Source organism: Phaethon aethereus, assembly GCF_964289735.1.
Source record: "Phaethon aethereus genome assembly, chromosome: 11".
NCBI lineage: Eukaryota > Metazoa > Chordata > Aves > Phaethontiformes > Phaethontidae > Phaethon > Phaethon aethereus.
The window spans coordinates 12,186,367-12,203,279 of NC_138587.1; the positions used below are offsets into that span (position 1 = coordinate 12,186,367).

Here is a 16,913-nt window from a genome sequence, read left to right on the forward strand (position 1 = left end):
ATGGAAACGCAGGGGCTGCCCGCCGCGGAGGCGGCCCGGGCCCGGCCCGGCGCCCAACATGGCGGCCCTGCCGCGCCGCCCGCCGCCCCGCGCCGCCCGCCGCCGCCGCCCGACTGGGAGCCGGCGGCCGCCGCCGCCTCCTCCTCCTCCGCCGCCAGCACCACCGCATCGGGCCTCTACGTGAGCTTCCCGGTGCTGTTGGTGGAGGAGAAGCCGGAGCCCGGCGCCACCCCGGCGCCGAGCCCCTGCGCGCCGCCGGCGGGGCCCGTGCCTGACAACGACGGGCTCCTGCTCGTCTTCAACGTGGTGCGCGGCGCGGCCGAGGCCGGCCCAGGCGGCGGCGAAGCGGGGCGCGCCCGGCCCGGCCCGTCGCCCGCCGAGCCGCCGGAGGAGGCCCCCAGCTCGGCGCCGCCGCCGCCGCCTCCTCCCCCGCCTCCGCCGCCGCTGCCCCCCGCCGCCGGCGATGGCGGGGCAGAGGACGGTTCCTTCTCGGGGACCATCACCATCAACAACCAGAGCCTGGTCGTGCGCATCGAGAACGGCGTACTGACGCTGGGGCCCGGCGCCGAGCAGGCCGCGGGCGCCGCGCCGCCGCCGCCGCCCGTCCCGCCGCCGCCAGCCGCCGCCGCCAGCCCCGCCGAACCGCCTGGCGGGCCGCGGCCGCGCTCGCCGCCGGCCTTCCCCTGCCCGGAGCCGCGCTGCGGCGAGGCTTTCCCCCGCAAGCAGCAGTTGCGGCTGCACCGCCTCTCGGCGCACGGCGGCGGCGGGGAGGACGGCCGGGGGGCGGCGGGGGCGGCGGCGCGGCCCTTCGGCTGCCCGGTACCGGGCTGCGCCTGGTCCTTCGCCACAGCCTACAAGCTACGGCGGCACCTGCACTCGCACGACAAGCTGCGGCCCTTCGCCTGCGCGGCGCCGGGCTGCGCCAAGCGCTTCACCACCGTCTACAATCTGCGGGCCCACAGCCGCGCCCACGAGCAGGAGGCGGCGCACAAGTGCGAGGCGTGCGGGCAGCGCTTCCCCAGCGCCGCCCGCCTCGCCGCCCACCGCCGCCGCAGCCACCTGGAGCCCGAGCGGCCCTACCGCTGCGACTTCCCCGGTAAGCCGCCGCCGGGGCTTGGTCCCCTTCCCTACCCTTCCCGAATCCAGGATGGGATCCCCTCCCCGCGTCTGTGCTGCGGCTCAGCTTGCTTTTCCTCCCCGCTGCCCCTCCTTCCCCTGCGGATCGCCCCCGGAGTCTTGAGGAAGGGCCCTGCTCCACACCACCTCGGTTATCGGCGGGAGAATTTGGGAGCTGGAGGATGCTGCACCTTCGCTGGCAAGCTTATGCGTGGCTTTGTGCTGGTGTGGTGAAACGCATGAAGTCACAGCACAAGTCCTCAGGGGTGTGCCTTAAACCAGGCTGTACGTGTTTTGATTGACCACTTTGGCTAAATAATTGTAATCCCTGGGAGTGACATAGTTTAGGATTGCACTGTTTGGTTTTTCCATGTGGCAGGATGTAATATCCTGGAAAAAGGATCACGCAGGCCTCTCACTAAAAGTTGTGAGGCAGAAAAGAGTGCAATTTTCCTGATTTGTCTTCCTGTCACGCTGATGCACTGTTTCGCTTCTCTCCCTAGGATGTGAAAGAACATTTATCACGGTGAGTGCATTATTCTCCCATAATCGAGCCCACTTCAGAGAGCAAGAGCAGTTCTCCTGTTCGTTCCCTGGCTGTAACAAGCAGTATGACAAAGCCTGCCGACTGAAAATCCACATGAGGAGTCACACAGGTACTCATGAGGATGACTTGTGCCTAGGGAAGTACATGGAAGATAGTATGTGGAGAGTGGGCTTCAGTTCACTGGAAGAACTGAAAGTCGTGAAGAGAGAAAGGATGACATGAGTTATTTGGAGTCAGTGAAAATGTTTGATTCTTGGCCTTCTGGGGGGTAGAAGTGCACTGAATGAACTTGCCAAATGCGAAGTAATTATGGAAACACATAGCTGTGGCCTTTGGCGTGTGAACTCTGTTCAGAAAAGTTACCCTATCTCTATTTCCAAGTTCATAGACATTCAAAACATTGTGTAAATTCTAATCTTGGTCAAAACAAATGGCTAAAAAACTCTCAGAACATGTGGAATGTATGTATGAAGGTTTGGAAGATAAATTTCAGTTCAAGCAAGCACTCCTGACTTGCAAGGACCACTGCTAAGCTGAAATCCAGCCTTCTACTATTTTAAAGACAATTATGTGTACTCTCTCCTGTCCTCTGTTTTCCTGCTTTCATGACTTTACAGTGTGAGTTTTATTTGTTGTTGTTGTTTTCTTAAATGTCACTTTTGTTAAGTGAAAGTTCATAGACATGATGGAAACTAACTTCACGTACTTCACTGTATTGTAATCGACATATAATCACAGGTCATGGAAACAGGAAAAAACATTTCAGCAGTGTTTCTGTTTTGAATAATGCTATTATTGGTTCTTGAAGCACCTTCAAGATAGCTCAGATTAATATGAGATGGATTGATAATTATCTGTGTTCCCAGGTCCATAGGGAAAGATGTGATGGCCTTGGGTTAAAAGATGACTCAGATTGTACGAGGGGGAAGGGGCATCACAGTACTCTGCAGTGAATTGCAGGAGAGGGTGGTAGAGTCGTCTTGCCTTAAATTAATTCAATTTAAGCAGCTTTTGAGATTTTCCAGTGCAGTGTTTGTTTCCGTCTTAGATTATTAATGTAACCTTTCTTTGCTTAAGGCGAAAGACCTTTTATCTGCGACTTTGAAGGCTGTGGCTGGTCTTTCACCAGTATGTCCAAGCTGCTGAGACATAAAAGGTAGCCTTTTCTGATTAGACTGACCTGTCACTTGCTGTTTGTTTGTTGTTCTTCCACTACTTGAGCAGCAGTGGATTTAATCATGCTAATGGCAATTTCCTTCCCTTGTAGGAAACACGAAGATGACAGGAGATTTATGTGCCCAGTAGAAGGCTGTGGGAAGTCCTTCACAAGAGCAGAACACTTGAAAGGCCACAGTATAACTCACCTTGGTACAAAACCATTTGAGTGTCCAGTAGAAGGTATTGTTCAACTGTCATATGTGTTACCTGGTAATTAATGTGTGTAATGCCTAAAGATTGTTTGCCTTTTCCCCAAACACAAGCTTGTTGCAGGATTGGAACAACTTAGTGAGTCTTCTAACAGAGTCTGAAGAGGTAAAAGTAAACAGAAGACATGTAACTGAATGAGTGATCATTCTCAAATGTATGGATTGCAGAGAAAACATTGGTTCATGCTCTAGCTTGGTTATTTTTTTTTCCCCCTTTATGATGAACAGGACTACTTTATTATGGAAAATCCTACTTCTGATACTCAGTTTCTGTAGCTCACCTTTTTCACTTGATTCATCAGAAGTAATGAAAAGTGGTGCTGTCCAACATCTTCAAGGCCACGTTTTGCTGTTGTGACATTTCATCTCGAGTGTTCAGTGGTTGTGCTGTGGTAGTCTCTGCTGCTGGGCTGCTGGATGGCCATGTGAATGGTATCTGTTGTGGTCGTATGGGAGCCACACTGATGCTCTGTGGGTTTCTTAGCACTGCCGCCATCACTTCAGTGGGACTCCAGGAACAAAGACTTTGGATCTGATCTGGAATATTCTTCTTGATAAAGTAAAGCAGCTCTAGTTGGTTATTGTTTCTCCTTTTAATGGTTTTGCCAGAAGTCATCATGAAGAATTTATGTTTAAGATGCCATAGTGGGGAAAGGTTGTGCATTACACTGAATGACTTAAGGTTTTCTTGTTTTCAGAAACAGATTGTTGAACTATCCTACTCACTGAGATGTCCTCAGTATATTTGGCTTTCTTCCAATTCCTCTGAATGTATGCACAGGTGCTGCAAAATAGCAAAGAAAGTTCTGCAGAGCTACTCTGTTTTGTTTTGTTAAGACACTAAATAATGAACATCAAATTGAAATTAGGTGAAAGTTTAAAGCTTTGTATATCTTCTTGCAGGCTGTTGTGCAAAATTTTCAGCACGAAGTAGTCTGTATATTCACTCCAAAAAACATCTTCAGGATGTGGACTCATTAAAGACTCGTTGCCCTGTATCTAGCTGTAATAAATTGTTCACTTCCAAACACAGTATGAAGACGCACATGGTCAAACAGCATAACTTCAGTCCAGGTAGAGTATTTGTTTCAAATTATAAGAGGGGTGCAATGGAAAAACTAAATGTTTTATTAAGGAAAATGTGTGTTTAGGGGTGTTGAAATCTAAACCCCATTGATGTGAATGGCAGAATCTTCACTGAGACTGGAGCTGGTTTTCTCCCCCTAAAATTTTCAGTGGGACCTGTAACTGAGTATCAGAAAGTGAGACTTAAGCTTGACCTGTGTGAAATTGTGAGAAATTGCAGCTTGTTTGAATGAAGTAGAGCTTGTCCTTCTCCATGCCATCTGTAAAATATGAGCAAGGACTAAAAGCACTTCTCTTTCCACTCCTTTTTCCACTCCTCTACAACTTATCTTGGTCTGGCCTGCCTTAGTGTTACCTTTTGGCAACTGCTTTTGTAACTGAAATTTCTCAGTAAAGGAGTGAACAACTTTCAATGAGCTTTTTTTCCTTAAATCTACTTATAGGGAAGTTGGAAAGTGTTTTAGTAGGCTGAGAATCTAGAGTTTTAAGGTTCCTCCTTTGATCATTCATATTTTTCCTCCCCATTGTCTGATGAAAGGTCTGTCTTATAATCAAACCCTTCTCTTCCAGATCTCCTAACTCAGCTCGAAGCAACCAGCTCCCTCACACCCAGCAGTGAACTCACTAGTCCGGGTCAGAGTGATCTCAGCAACATAGACCTCGTATCCCTGTTCTCCAACGTGTCTAGTAACAATTCTGGAATTGCGACAGATATGGCGCTAGTGAACTCTGGAATTGTCACGATCGATGTTGCTTCGGTGGGCTCAACACTCGGAGGAAACCTGCCTGTCAGTAGCAACTCTTTAAGCCAGGCAGTCGATCCCTTGATACTAGTGGCTAGCAGTGATATGCCGCAGAGCCTGGACAGTTCTCTCTTGCTGGGAACCAGTGCAACAGTTCTACAGCAAAGCACTTTAAATTTGGATGATGTACAGACTGTCAATGCGGAAGCGTTGGGTTCGTTAGCATCTCTGTCGGTGCGGAATTCCAGTCAAGATGTGCACGGTTTGACGTCCAGCAATAATTTAACAATTGACACAGCCACTTTGACTCCTTCTAGTAGCCTCGGTGGTACCAATGTGCCTGAGTTACTAACGCCAACTAAAGTTGAAAGGAATTTGCTTTCTAGCTCGGACGTTGTTGGTCAGCAAGAGGGCAGCAAGGTAGTGACACAGTTTGTCTTCTCCAACCCTCCAGGGAGCTACAGTGCGCAGAAAGAAATGGATCTTGGCACAGTGACTGGCAGCTCATTTTTGGTATGCGGTATCTGTTCGTTTTATCCCTAGATAATGGAGACATCCTGACTTTGGGGATATCCATTATTACTTATACCTTACAGGGAGACCTTTCTCTTGGATTTTGCAGATCATGCATTTTGGCTTTTTTTGATGAAGGAGGTAGAATGTTATGTTGAATAGTGTGTTGTCAGAAGTAGATTCAGCGTGGTGATAAAGTCTCTTAAGAAATACTGGAATTCTGGTGGAGGGCGTTAAGGGAGAACCTTTCAAAATAAAGGATGAAAAAACAAGCAGCCATCTTTCTAAGGATGACATGGCATTTACAAGAATACCCAAGAATACATAGTATGTCTTGTGCATTTCATTCCAGGGAGATTTGGGCTGGGAGAGTAACTGCAACATTTTCATCTCAGTCCTCATTCCCATTTTAAGTATTCTTCTCTTTCTGCTTTACTGTATTATTTGCAGACTAAACTGTTCATTTACATTACAAAATAAATGTTAAAAATCTGTTAAAAATCTGGACACTTACAGATGTGGAGCTAACTTCCTTCTATGTTGAACTCCAGATATTAAGTACATACAGGGAATTTGTTGAAACTCTAATCAGAAGAGCATGGGAAACTAGAATTCAGTGTTTGCAGTATAAAAGATAAATGCAACTGGGAGCTCATTAGCGTTTGTTTATTGTCTCAGTTTGTTCTTGCATTCAAAAAACTTTGCATCTCTTGGCTTTTTTTTTTTTTTTTTTTACTAGGAGAGCAGTGGGTCTGCGAGAACAGACTACAGAGCCATTCAGCTAGCCAAGAAAAGAAAACAAAAAGGGAATGGAAGCAGCACAGGTGAGAAGCCATTAATTTTGTTAAATTTACTAAATACAATTATTTAGGGTTTTGGGCAGTGAAATGGGAGCAGGTATTTGAGTACATTCTTAAACATCCCATACGACTTATTGCTAGTTAAAATAATTATGCATGTGGTATACCATCTGTTACTCAGTCTAATCACATTCTGTGCAATATCAAATTCACAGTAAGTTCACAAAGAAATCTGCACCGTATGTTTCACGACGCTATCCCTCTATCTCTTCATCTCCTTTTTATTTTCTTACTAATAAAAAAAAAAAAAATGAAGTCACTTTGCTGTCTGTTTATGCTTTTGGTCTTACCTAGTGGGTTCTCTTTTACTCAGTAGAGACAATTAAAACATTAGCTGGATTTGTTTTGCTTCTGTGTTTCACTCAAACCTTTCTCTTCGATTTTAGCCTTGTAGAGAGTTCTTGTGCAGGGTGAGGTTTAGGTCATGATTTCAGGTGTCCCCTTGTTCTCTTAAACTGTAGTTTGACTCAAAGCTGTCTGATGTGAATTACACCCTTGGGGCTGGGCTGGAACATCACATATATATGTGTATATATATATATGTATAGTTTAGTTCTTCCTTGCTGTCTCTTATCACCTTGGTTTTCAGAGGTGGAAGGTATTAATTTTTAAGGTGAGTTAAGAGACTAGTTCTGAATTGAGCACTGTCATGTTTCTGTATTTGTAAAAGGCATACCTGCAGAAATTGTGTCTGGTTCAGTGAATTATCACATGGAAGGATAACTGCTTTATGAAGCTAGTTCTAAAGGTGTTTATATTACCAAACATGTGCATGTATCATCAAACATGTTTTTTGGACATTAGTCTAAACAGATGATTGCACTTAATCTGCATGTCTCCTAAAATGGCCTCAGAGAATTGCTATTTCTGTTCCTACTCAAGACTCCCAGTAGTGCACTGTTCACCAGCTGTTGCCTTAATGCTACTATGTGCTTCCCAGAGTGGTCTAAAGAGTCTTGTATTTCTAATTGGTTTAACTAGGTTGAATAAACACTGTAAAGGGAAGTTCAGCATTTAAAAAGAAGTTACTCAAGCCTTTTATTTACTATAGATTCAAAAAACAAAATTAAAAAAATCCTGAAACAGCTGACAGGATTGTATCCTTACATTTATTTTGATTAGGTTTTTGGCTTGAGACAAGCAGCTGGTTCATCTTGTTTTAAAGTGAAAAATGCTTAAGGTGGTGATAGTTGTAATTTCATAGCCTGTTCTACCTAATAGTCCTTGAAATCTTTTTGGAAATAGATGAGCTTCACTATGCTCTATTTAGAGTTTGGAAAAATGATGTACATGACTTCTCAGGAAATGAGTTGCAAAATTAAAAATAGAAAATGCAATTCTACTTCCTAATTCCTTTTTATAACTTCACAAATATGCTGATGTTTCTGTGCTACCACAGGGGTGAGCCCTAAGATTAGCAGTTTGTGATGTGGCTTTAATGGCATTAATGTAAAAAGATGCTCAGTCAGCAGTTTGAGTTCATCAGCTGATTGCTGTCTGGCCGTTTAGCAGTTATCAGATGGTGCTTAATTATATTGCACTGTTCCAGGCATTACAAGGAAGAAATTTTTCACAGTGTGGGTGGTGAAACCCTGGCACAGGTTACCCAGAATGGTGGTAGGTGCCCCATCCCTGGAGACATTCCAGGTTCGTTTGGAAAGGGCTCTGAGCAACCTGATCTAGTTGAAGATGTCCCTGCTCATGGCAGGGGAGTTGCACTAGATGACCTTAAAAGGTCCCTTCCAACCCAAACTGTTCTACGATTCTATGATTTGCTGTGTAGTGTAAATAATTGCATAAAATTGAAAAATACTAGCGGGAAACTTTGACAAATTTCTTCTGGCCATCTAAATATGAAAATTGATCTCTTTTAGGGGCATCTGGCTCTGGTCAGAGGAAAAGCAAAGGTGGTAAAGTAAGCCCTACCAACTTTTCATCACCCAATCCTGGCAGTCGACTTGGTGGCAACATAGTTCTGCCAAATGGAGGGCTGACAATAAGGGACCCTGCCACTGGAGCCCAGTATGTGCAAATTCAGCTTCTTCAGGTAAGGGCTGAGAAGGAGGAACATGCTCATCTTCTCTGTTATGCAAACTGGCAGGTTTATGGAAGAATGTGACTATCTGTGAACTCAGGTATTGCTGCCCCTAGACGAGGTCTTGAGATCTGCAGTCTGTACAATGTCCATTAGGGCATTTGCCTGCAAGAAGCACTTTTGCTGGAAAGGGTGTATGAAACTGGCTTTAGAGAGGTCTAGAAATGCCTGGAAACAGTGCTGGTTTGATCATGAAACAGTGCTGGTTTGATCATAAAACTGCTGGGGGCCCAAACAGCTGCATTGTGGAAATGGGTAAGATGTTTTTATTTCGTTAGTGCTAATACTCAGTCCAGCCTGGAATGTATGGACGTTGTAACTGTAGGGAACATCCTGTTCAGCTTCTTAGGCTGAATACAACTTCATGCAGGAAACACTGTGGTGGAACTACATGTTTTAGCAAACTTCTGTTTTGCATGTGAGAGTTGTGATCCTTCAAGGGCTTAGGATTTTCCCAGTTTGGAGAGGCAGTTACGAGAGCAGTGAAACTACATCCCTGTCCCAAAGTATGGGGTAGTTGTTCTTCCAAAAGGAAAGGATTACTAGTATGCATTAACTTAGAGGATGCATGGGAGTATGACTTTTTCCTCCAGCCTTTTTCTTTGTTGATAGCCCTCCCCCCCCCAATTCTTACATTACTCCGCCTCTCACTCATTTACAAGGTAAATGAGACTGACATGAAAAGATTCCTGCAAAATGAAGTTTCAGCCTAAACTGTTACTTCTCTAAACTGTTGAAATAAAGCTTAAGACTTTTTTTCTAAAAATACCTAGTAATCCACGTGGCCTGATTAGTGGAGCGTGGCAGTAGTATGTTTTTGGCCAGGTGTATATCTGTATAGTATCCAGAGAGAGAGTAAGTTCATTCCACTTTATTCCTAACAACATAAGGTATGGAGAAAGCTATGGGCAGAGTTCTTCCTCTGTCTATTTTTTGATGTGTGTAAATGTTTGTAACTTTCATGTTAAGTATCAGCTTCAAGCAACATGATGAAACTTGTTGCATATTTCTGAATGTAATGTTTGTTGGAAGATGAACCGTTCCCTCCTTTCTCAGATCTTGCCAATTTTCCAAGTTGATTATGGTAGAATAATAGGTTGTACACTGAACTGGGTTCAGATTTAAGTGGTAATTAGCTTTCCACATGTCTTTGTGGATATAGGCCTTACTAGTACAGTGCAGTAGCTTTATCAGATTTTTTAAGGTTGTGAGGCTGAGTGAAATTTGCCATATTGTGCTGAGATGCTTAGGGGTCTTGTAATCACATCATGTTTCTGCATTTGCAGGATGATTCCCCAGGAGAGGGAGATTTGCCCTTTCAGCTGAGCTCTCAGTCCTCCTCGTCACATTCTCAGCTTACAGTGGATTTACCTGTTCACATACTTCAGGTACAGCATGTCAGAGGTGTTGGGTTTTATTGCCTAGCTGGAAAGGGAGGAGTTTACTGTGAACGCTCTGGTGTTCTGCCTAATGAAAATACCTTGTTTTCCATTGGGAGTTTAATTTCACTTATAACTCTACACTGCAAGATTTATCTTGTGTATGTTACCAACCTTTGACACGTCCTAGGTGGTTGTTTTTCTCTGTTACTGAGTAATGAATAACTAAATGTTACTCATTTATTACTGAAGTGCCCCATCCTCATTTTCCTGATCCCATCCTGCAGATATTAAGTGGGTCAAGAAAGAGGATCAGAACTGATATGTAACAGGCTACAGGAAGAGTGGGAAGTGGGAAATAAAATCTTGAGCCTAGATTTCAGAGCGATGTCTGTATGGGGATGGCAGTTAGATTAAAAAGTCTGCTTGCTTCTGCAGTCTTTGGTTTCACTACTTGCCCTTGTTAACTACTGAGCGTCAGTGTTGTTTGAACGCAGAAACCCTCATGTGCCTTCTCGAATAAATGTTGGGTTACCTGCTGTTCTGGTAAACTGCATGTTAGTGAGCAGGAGCAGCTGAGAACCGAGCGGCAATGAATGATTAGCATGTACATAAACCACATTTTCTACTTGACCATGTGGGGCTTTGGTTTGGATAAACTGTGCAATGCAGTTATCTTACCAAGTGTGCTTCTCCTGAATAGAAAATAAAGTTTTTCTATTTGAGAGGAGCACCTTACTGTGATAAAACTAGGGAATACAAGAAGAGTAATAGGGTTGTTGACCATGGTAGAGAGTTAATAGAGGAAAAGCAAATAGTCAGTGTTTTTAAATTTATCTCCATTTGTAATGCTCGTCTGAAGTGTTCCAAAGAAAAACTGTAGAGGCACCGCTTGAACTGTAGCAGCACAGTTTGAGTGGGTCCCCAAAACAGGAAAGCTTTGGGTTTCCTCTAAACCATTCAAATCATTTCTCTGGTGTTGGATAAATGTCAAGGTAATCTTACTGATAAGCATTAAAAGCATCTAGGGGTGAAAGCACTGAACTCTTCATGCTGTCTGTTTGCTTTAACAGGAACCACACAATTCCACTGAAGATGATGCAGGTTCTGATAACTCTCAGTTCACTGGAAGCACAATAAACTTACAGGATCTGGAATGACCATTATTAAGAACAGCTGCTTGAAAACAAATTGGGCAATCATGTCTTGACAGAGTGAGATAACTGTGTGGGTCTTTTTCCAAGGAAAATATGAAAACTAGGAGTATGGGATTATGGTTGCACTCCTTTCAATTTGCTAAGGATGGTTGCAGCTGAAAGATTTTCTTTAAAAATGTAAATCCCACTTGATGTGCCTGTGTAAGATACCCTGTCTGCCTGGTGGTTGGAGAGACTGAGGCAGACTGCTGTACAGTGTTGTTTCAGGGAGAAGTACTGTATTAAACTTCAAACTGAGGTAATATTTACTGTTTTCACAGAAAAGCAAGTATTCTACAGCTAACAAGTACAAATTTATAATCCTGCCTACAGCAGTTAAAACTTTCCTTCCATTGGTCTCTTGCTGGAGCCAGTGGCATTGAGGAATTAAGAGCTAAAATTTGCAAGTGTTTTCCACACCCCAAAAAACAATTGTTTCGGCCTATGCATTTTGGCAGAAAACTGGAATAAAGTGTCACATGTAACAAAATTTATGTCCTATGCCGTGAAAATATGATGCTCTAAAATCTTTGTTTTAGAAAGCTAGATTCTAAATGTTAACTTAGCTGTGAATCAGTTTGTAGCTCATGTTGAGTTTCGCCCTTTCCTTGCTCCTGCGTCCCAAATAATTTGCTGAATTATTCCAGCAAAACTTGAAAAAGAAAACTGCAATAGAACTGTACTCACTGTAAGTGATTAGCTAAGAGTCCAACAGCATCTGAGAGAGGTTAGTTTTATCTTTGTGTTCCCTTTGTTGGGATGAATGTTGACCGTCACGTAAATTTAAGCACCTTGATTTTGTCTCATCTATAAACTGCTGCCAAGTTACCTGTAGACTGGCTGCTACCTTTTTTTTTTTCCCCGAATTGAACACTGTTAACACTTGTTCTTTATTGGTCTCCCAGAGTGTCACATGCACGTGGAGCTTCTGGCTGGTTTACAGAATATGTAGTTGTCAGAGTATTTTGAGGGGAAAAAGAATTGTTACCTAGAAAAGAATTTGCCCCACTGAAAAACTGCAGTTTCTCTTGAGGGTGCAGGGAGACGTTGTATGTACTGTACTTATCTGGATTGCAGACACCTAAATAAGTATAGGGTTGTATAGGAAAAAAAAACCACCTTTTGGTTACATTTTAAGGTAGTAATTTAAATGTTTCTCATGGTGATGTACTGAATGCCTATAAAATTATGTATAGGAGTTTGATAAAAGGATGTATGTACTGTTTTTTATTCTCAATGAGGTGTGTGTGTATGCACGTATGTGTATTTTTTTTACAAAATAAGATATGTTGTGCAGAAGAACGTTGTGATCTTTCTAATCTTGCACATATTTATTTATTTTACAGTTATACTGATGTTGAATTCACACGAGGTCATTCAGAAATGCTCTTACTTCCTGTGCCTTTTGAACGATGTATGTGTCCAGATAAATGCTTTTTTGGTTGAAGACTTGGGGAGAAAAAAAGTATACAGGTTACATTAAACTTCAAATCCTGATTTGTAGGCAGTATTTTATCCTCTGGTTGAACCAGTTTTATTTTTCTATCTTTAGCTTAGCTGAGCATTGAGGTCTCTCTGTTCCTCATCCTGAGTTTACAGCTTATGTCCAGGGAATCTCTTAACCCTCTCAGGTTGGGTTTCCAAACCAAACTAATTGGTAGATGAGATCTTCTGCCTGCTGGCTGTGACTGCAGTATGGAGTCCACTCCTGAGAGGTAGAAAGGTTGAGGAGGAATCATGCTGAAGGGACTACTGGGTCTTGCTCTAGTGGTCACCATGCTCCCCCTGGAAGCTGAGACACCTCGAGCTCCCAGTGCCTGCATTATTCTGTTTTCAAGGACCATACCAGTTCTTAATCTATTAAAATGGCCAAGGAACACTCCATCTTTTTATGGGACTTGCAACGGATCTTTCTACTTCTGAAAATGTACCTCACTCAGCTTTGTAAGTGAATGTAAAGTGCTAACCTCTTGCGGCCGAAAATTGGATCACTTGGCTTGAATTCCATTGCTGGCAATGGATACCTGAAGAACTGCTGGTGCAAAAGGGTTAATAAAGCTTTTTTTTAAATGGTCAGTTTTTCACTGGGTATTGTTCTTTGTATGGATGCAGCTGACATAAAGCTAATTGTTAGCAGCTTACTTTCTACAGAGCTTGTGTTTTTCTTCTGCTTGTATCTTCTCCACAGTAGTGGGATAGAGTCTATAAGACAGAAACCCGTAATTTAGATTAAGCCATAGCCTTTGTTTTTTACAGTCCTTCAACAGTTTTGTGATTATAATACATCTGGCAGGTGCCTGGCTTAGTTGTGCCTTAACAAAGATTGTTACCCAGGATTGCAATAAATCTCACTAGTCAGGTTTGTAGGGATAGTGCTATTCACATCAAAAACTGAATGAGAAGAGCATTGTTGCTAGCAGGGGCCTGAGAAGCAAAATGAGAGAAAATTTTAATTTATTTTCTTAGACAGAATATGAATATGGGGAGAAAAATGTCTGCCTGACAGACCCAACTTTCCCTGGGATATTGGGGTAGGAGAAGGTAGGGAATTTCATGGGACTGTGAGGTTCATCAACTGAGCAAATGGCTTGGACTCTTAACAGACTGTAGAGCTATGAAAAACTTTTATCTAGAGCAGTGTCAGCCCTCCATGCTGCAGTTAAGGCTGTGCTGTCAAGTGAAATAATAGAGTTCTTCTTCCTTCTCCTTATCCATTTGTTCTTGGCTGTGCTTTTTCTTCTCCTTCCTGACAGGTGGGTTGGAACGAAACACCAGCCTCCTGCCGCTCTGCAGAGGAAGAAGAGGCACACGCATCAGTGCTGTGTTGGAGTAGCATGTCCGAACCATGCAGCTAAAGCTGCTTCATGCTGCCAGACTCCCCTGCTGTGAGGGGCCGTGGCCCCTTGCCATCTGCTTTCTGGGCATGTTTCAGTGTGTCTGAGTGTGTTTTTCCTATTAGAAAATGAGCGTCAAGCACTTGAAGGCCATGCATGTGCTGGTGCTTCAGCATCTACAAAGTACTACTGCACCTGCAAGTGTTTTCTGACTAAAGCCTTATTTGTATGGTCTCAAGAGTTTGGGAAGTTGGAAGTTCGAAGAAATATCTGTGGGAGCCTGCAGAACCCACTTATTTTATCTTGGGTAAAGGAGCAGGGCCTCATGGTGCTTGTTCTCAGTTGGCCATGCTGTCACTGGCTTGGTGTGTGACTGAGAACTGGGCTGCCTCCATCATCGTGTTGAGCTGTGAAATGTGCAGCAGGAGCCGTGGCCTGAAGCTCCGCACGGTGTCTCCTGAGGGGGCAAAACTCGGTTTGGTGTAATGCAGAACATGCCAGGAAAGGTACAGTTTGACAGTATGGCTGAGCTGACCTAAGGCCTTGCTGCTGTTGTCAGGAGCATCCTGCTGCCGCCTGGTTCCTCCTTTGCTGATTTTTCATGCTTTTTAATACTGCCAGGTTAATGAGTTGAAATGAGCTTACTGAGAAAATGGACAAGTAAGGGCGGGGACCATCTGGTTAAGGCACAAGGATGGGAGAAGGACAATTGAAGGACGTTGAGCTGGAATAACTTGCAGCATAACTGACTTCCCAGCAGTTGCTTAAGTTAACATCAGTCCTGTAAATTGGGCTACACCTGAATGTGGGTGCCATCCCCACCCAGCTGTGGAGGCCTCTAGAAACATGCTTCCCTTAAACACCACTCCTCTGAAGCAGGCTGTTGAGGTGAGGTGTTCCTATAGATTACTGCGCTTACCCTTTTTTTAATAGTTGCCTGTGATCTTTCCAGGGCTCGTTGCAGTCTTTCCTCTTGCTGCTGCTGCTGTTGTCTCAGTTTTTCCTCTCTGAGCCTTTTGAAGGGAGCAAATAAAGGATTAGATGGGTTAGATGCGGTATGCAGCTACACCGAACATGCTCTTGATGCGCAGCTTCTCTGATGGTGTAAGACCACCGGAGCACAGGGGTTTGGGCATAGCTGATGCTGGAGTTCCTTGCTGTGAAGGTGGTAACAGGGAAACACTGGGTGTTGTTGATTCCACTCTTTCTGGAGTGAAGGGAGGAAAAAGCACATCAAGCTTTGCAAATGGAGCTGTCAGATGGTTGTTCTCAGTTACAGATGTGCTCTGTACCACCTTCAGCAGGTGACTTGTGCTCTACCATTGACCAGGATGGTCACCAGCTTTGTGTGTGAACGAAGCCGATTGTGTCTTAAGTTCTCACCAGTGCAACCAAGTCTGTAACATACAGATGAGAGCAGGAGGGTTTTACATCCATGGAGCTACACTTCACCTAAATGGGCGCAGTGGAGGCTGATAGTGTTAACTGGCTCCGATTCCCTATGGAAATGCAGCACTGGAATGGAAATGGGCTCAAGCTATTGAACACTTCGCAGACAGGAAATGAATTCTTAACCTTGTGATCAGGAAAATTTTTAAATGCTCTTTGGAGGGTTTGTTGTTTGATTGATTGCTTTTTTATTTGGGGTGGGGTGGTCAGATTCTTTCCTGAATACTTCTCCTCCATCCCCGGAGTAGAATAAATGGTGTGTCTTAATTCTTTGGGAAGTTAAGAGTGCAAAACCATTCACAGAACATTAGGAAGAAGCATCACACCCTTTCTACTACAAAGGTGAAGAAAGATGCAGAGAAAGAAAGTGGGAGGGAAGTGTCCCTGTTCTGGCTTTATATCCTCACACTATTTTTTTTTTTTTTTTTCTGGATCTGATTCACCTGGGGATGATCCAGCTGTCCAGTTGCATCTTTGCTGTTTATGAGGAGAAATTTCATGTGTATAATTGAGCCAACAGGAATGCGTCTCATCTTGGAACCTAAATTTATTGTGTTAATTGGATACTATTTTAATTTAATAATACAAGTTGAATTTAAGAGGCTTGTAGAAGAAACATTTGAAAGCTGGCACTGACAACAAATGCCCTTATGTGCCTATGCAAATTGTCTTTTTAAAATGATGATTTTCATAATCTAATTTGCTCAGGAAATTTGTTCTTTTTTTTTTTCCTTTTTTTTACCTTTTTTTCTTTTTCCCGTTTCATTTTGCCCTTCAATTCAGGACACAGGCACCTTCCAGGGCTTTTCTAATGTACCTGTGGGCTGCTGCTTGCTGAGCACTGGGAGATGTGAGTACTATGAATGTGAAATCGTTACAGAAGTAAATTGGGATGGATTGGTCACTTGGGCTTTCAGACTGCTGTTAGTTTCCTGGGTTGGTTGACGAATTTGTCTCTTTCAGTGGATTTGCTTTTGGCCGTCCACATTTAAAAATAGAGGTCCCATTTCCAGCAGAGGGCCTTGTTTTACCTTATCCTCCGTTCCTTTTTTTTCACTTTCTCAGCCTGTTCTATCTTTGCTGGTGGGATTCTCTCCAAGTTGTCCAGTAAATCATTGAGCTGTTTTTCTATCACCATTAGCATCTGCACTGTCTGCAGGTTTGCCCCATTTTCTCCAGTGCACTGGCAATAGACTTCCAGCACCTTCTTGTTCAGGCTTGTGAGCATTTTGTCCTAGAGATGAGAGGAGATACGGAGAGAGGCATGGTTGGCTTCTGCCTTGTAGAACCACAACATCCCTCCAAAAGCAAAGGAAATCAGTACACTCTAATTCTCCCATCAAGACGCAATTGCTCCTTTCTTGGTTTGCTTAGCACCAGTGTGTGGGACAGGCGGCTGTATTGAGCCATTCCTCTGTTGGTCTCCCCAGCTTTGCTGTGGCCTGGGCCAGGTTGCAGCTGCCCGGTTGCCTCTGCAAGCCCTACTTCCCACCTTGTAGCAGCTGCATGGAATAGACATGTTTGCCCCGGTTTTCTGCCTCAGCAGTGCCCCAAACCTGCCCTTGCTATAGCTCCATTGCTGAGAAACGGCACTGATCCCTTCCTACTGCAACCCCTGCTTTGTTCCCAGGATGGATATGGCTGGTGGAGAGGAACCGTTTATGCGCA

At 44.1% G+C, this 16,913-nt stretch overlaps 2 protein-coding genes across 2 annotated transcripts in view; one reads left to right on the plus strand and one right to left on the minus strand.

Annotated features, from left to right (window-relative positions):
- On the plus strand, window positions 1-10,926 carry ZXDC (ZXD family zinc finger C; the record flags this gene model as incomplete). The annotated part of the gene is made up of 10 exons (XM_082004843.1): window positions 1-1,096; window positions 1,620-1,772; window positions 2,741-2,819; window positions 2,931-3,061; window positions 3,994-4,164; window positions 4,747-5,432; window positions 6,172-6,256; window positions 8,167-8,339; window positions 9,674-9,775; window positions 10,840-10,926. The coding sequence occupies 10 exons, from the start codon at window positions 1-3 to the stop codon at window positions 10,924-10,926; spliced, it is 2,763 nt and encodes a 920-aa protein (XP_081860969.1).
- Window positions 10,927-13,635: 2,709 nt separating this feature from the next.
- Window positions 13,636-16,913, minus strand: part of CFAP100 (cilia and flagella associated protein 100) — a gene marked incomplete at both ends in the record, with an annotated part of 30,079 nt that continues 26,801 nt past the window's right edge. Inside the window, 3 exon segments of the mRNA XM_082004594.1 lie at window positions 13,636-13,749; window positions 14,716-14,809; window positions 16,277-16,479. Of these exon segments, the coding sequence (XP_081860720.1) occupies window positions 13,636-13,749; window positions 14,716-14,809; window positions 16,277-16,479 (411 nt within the window).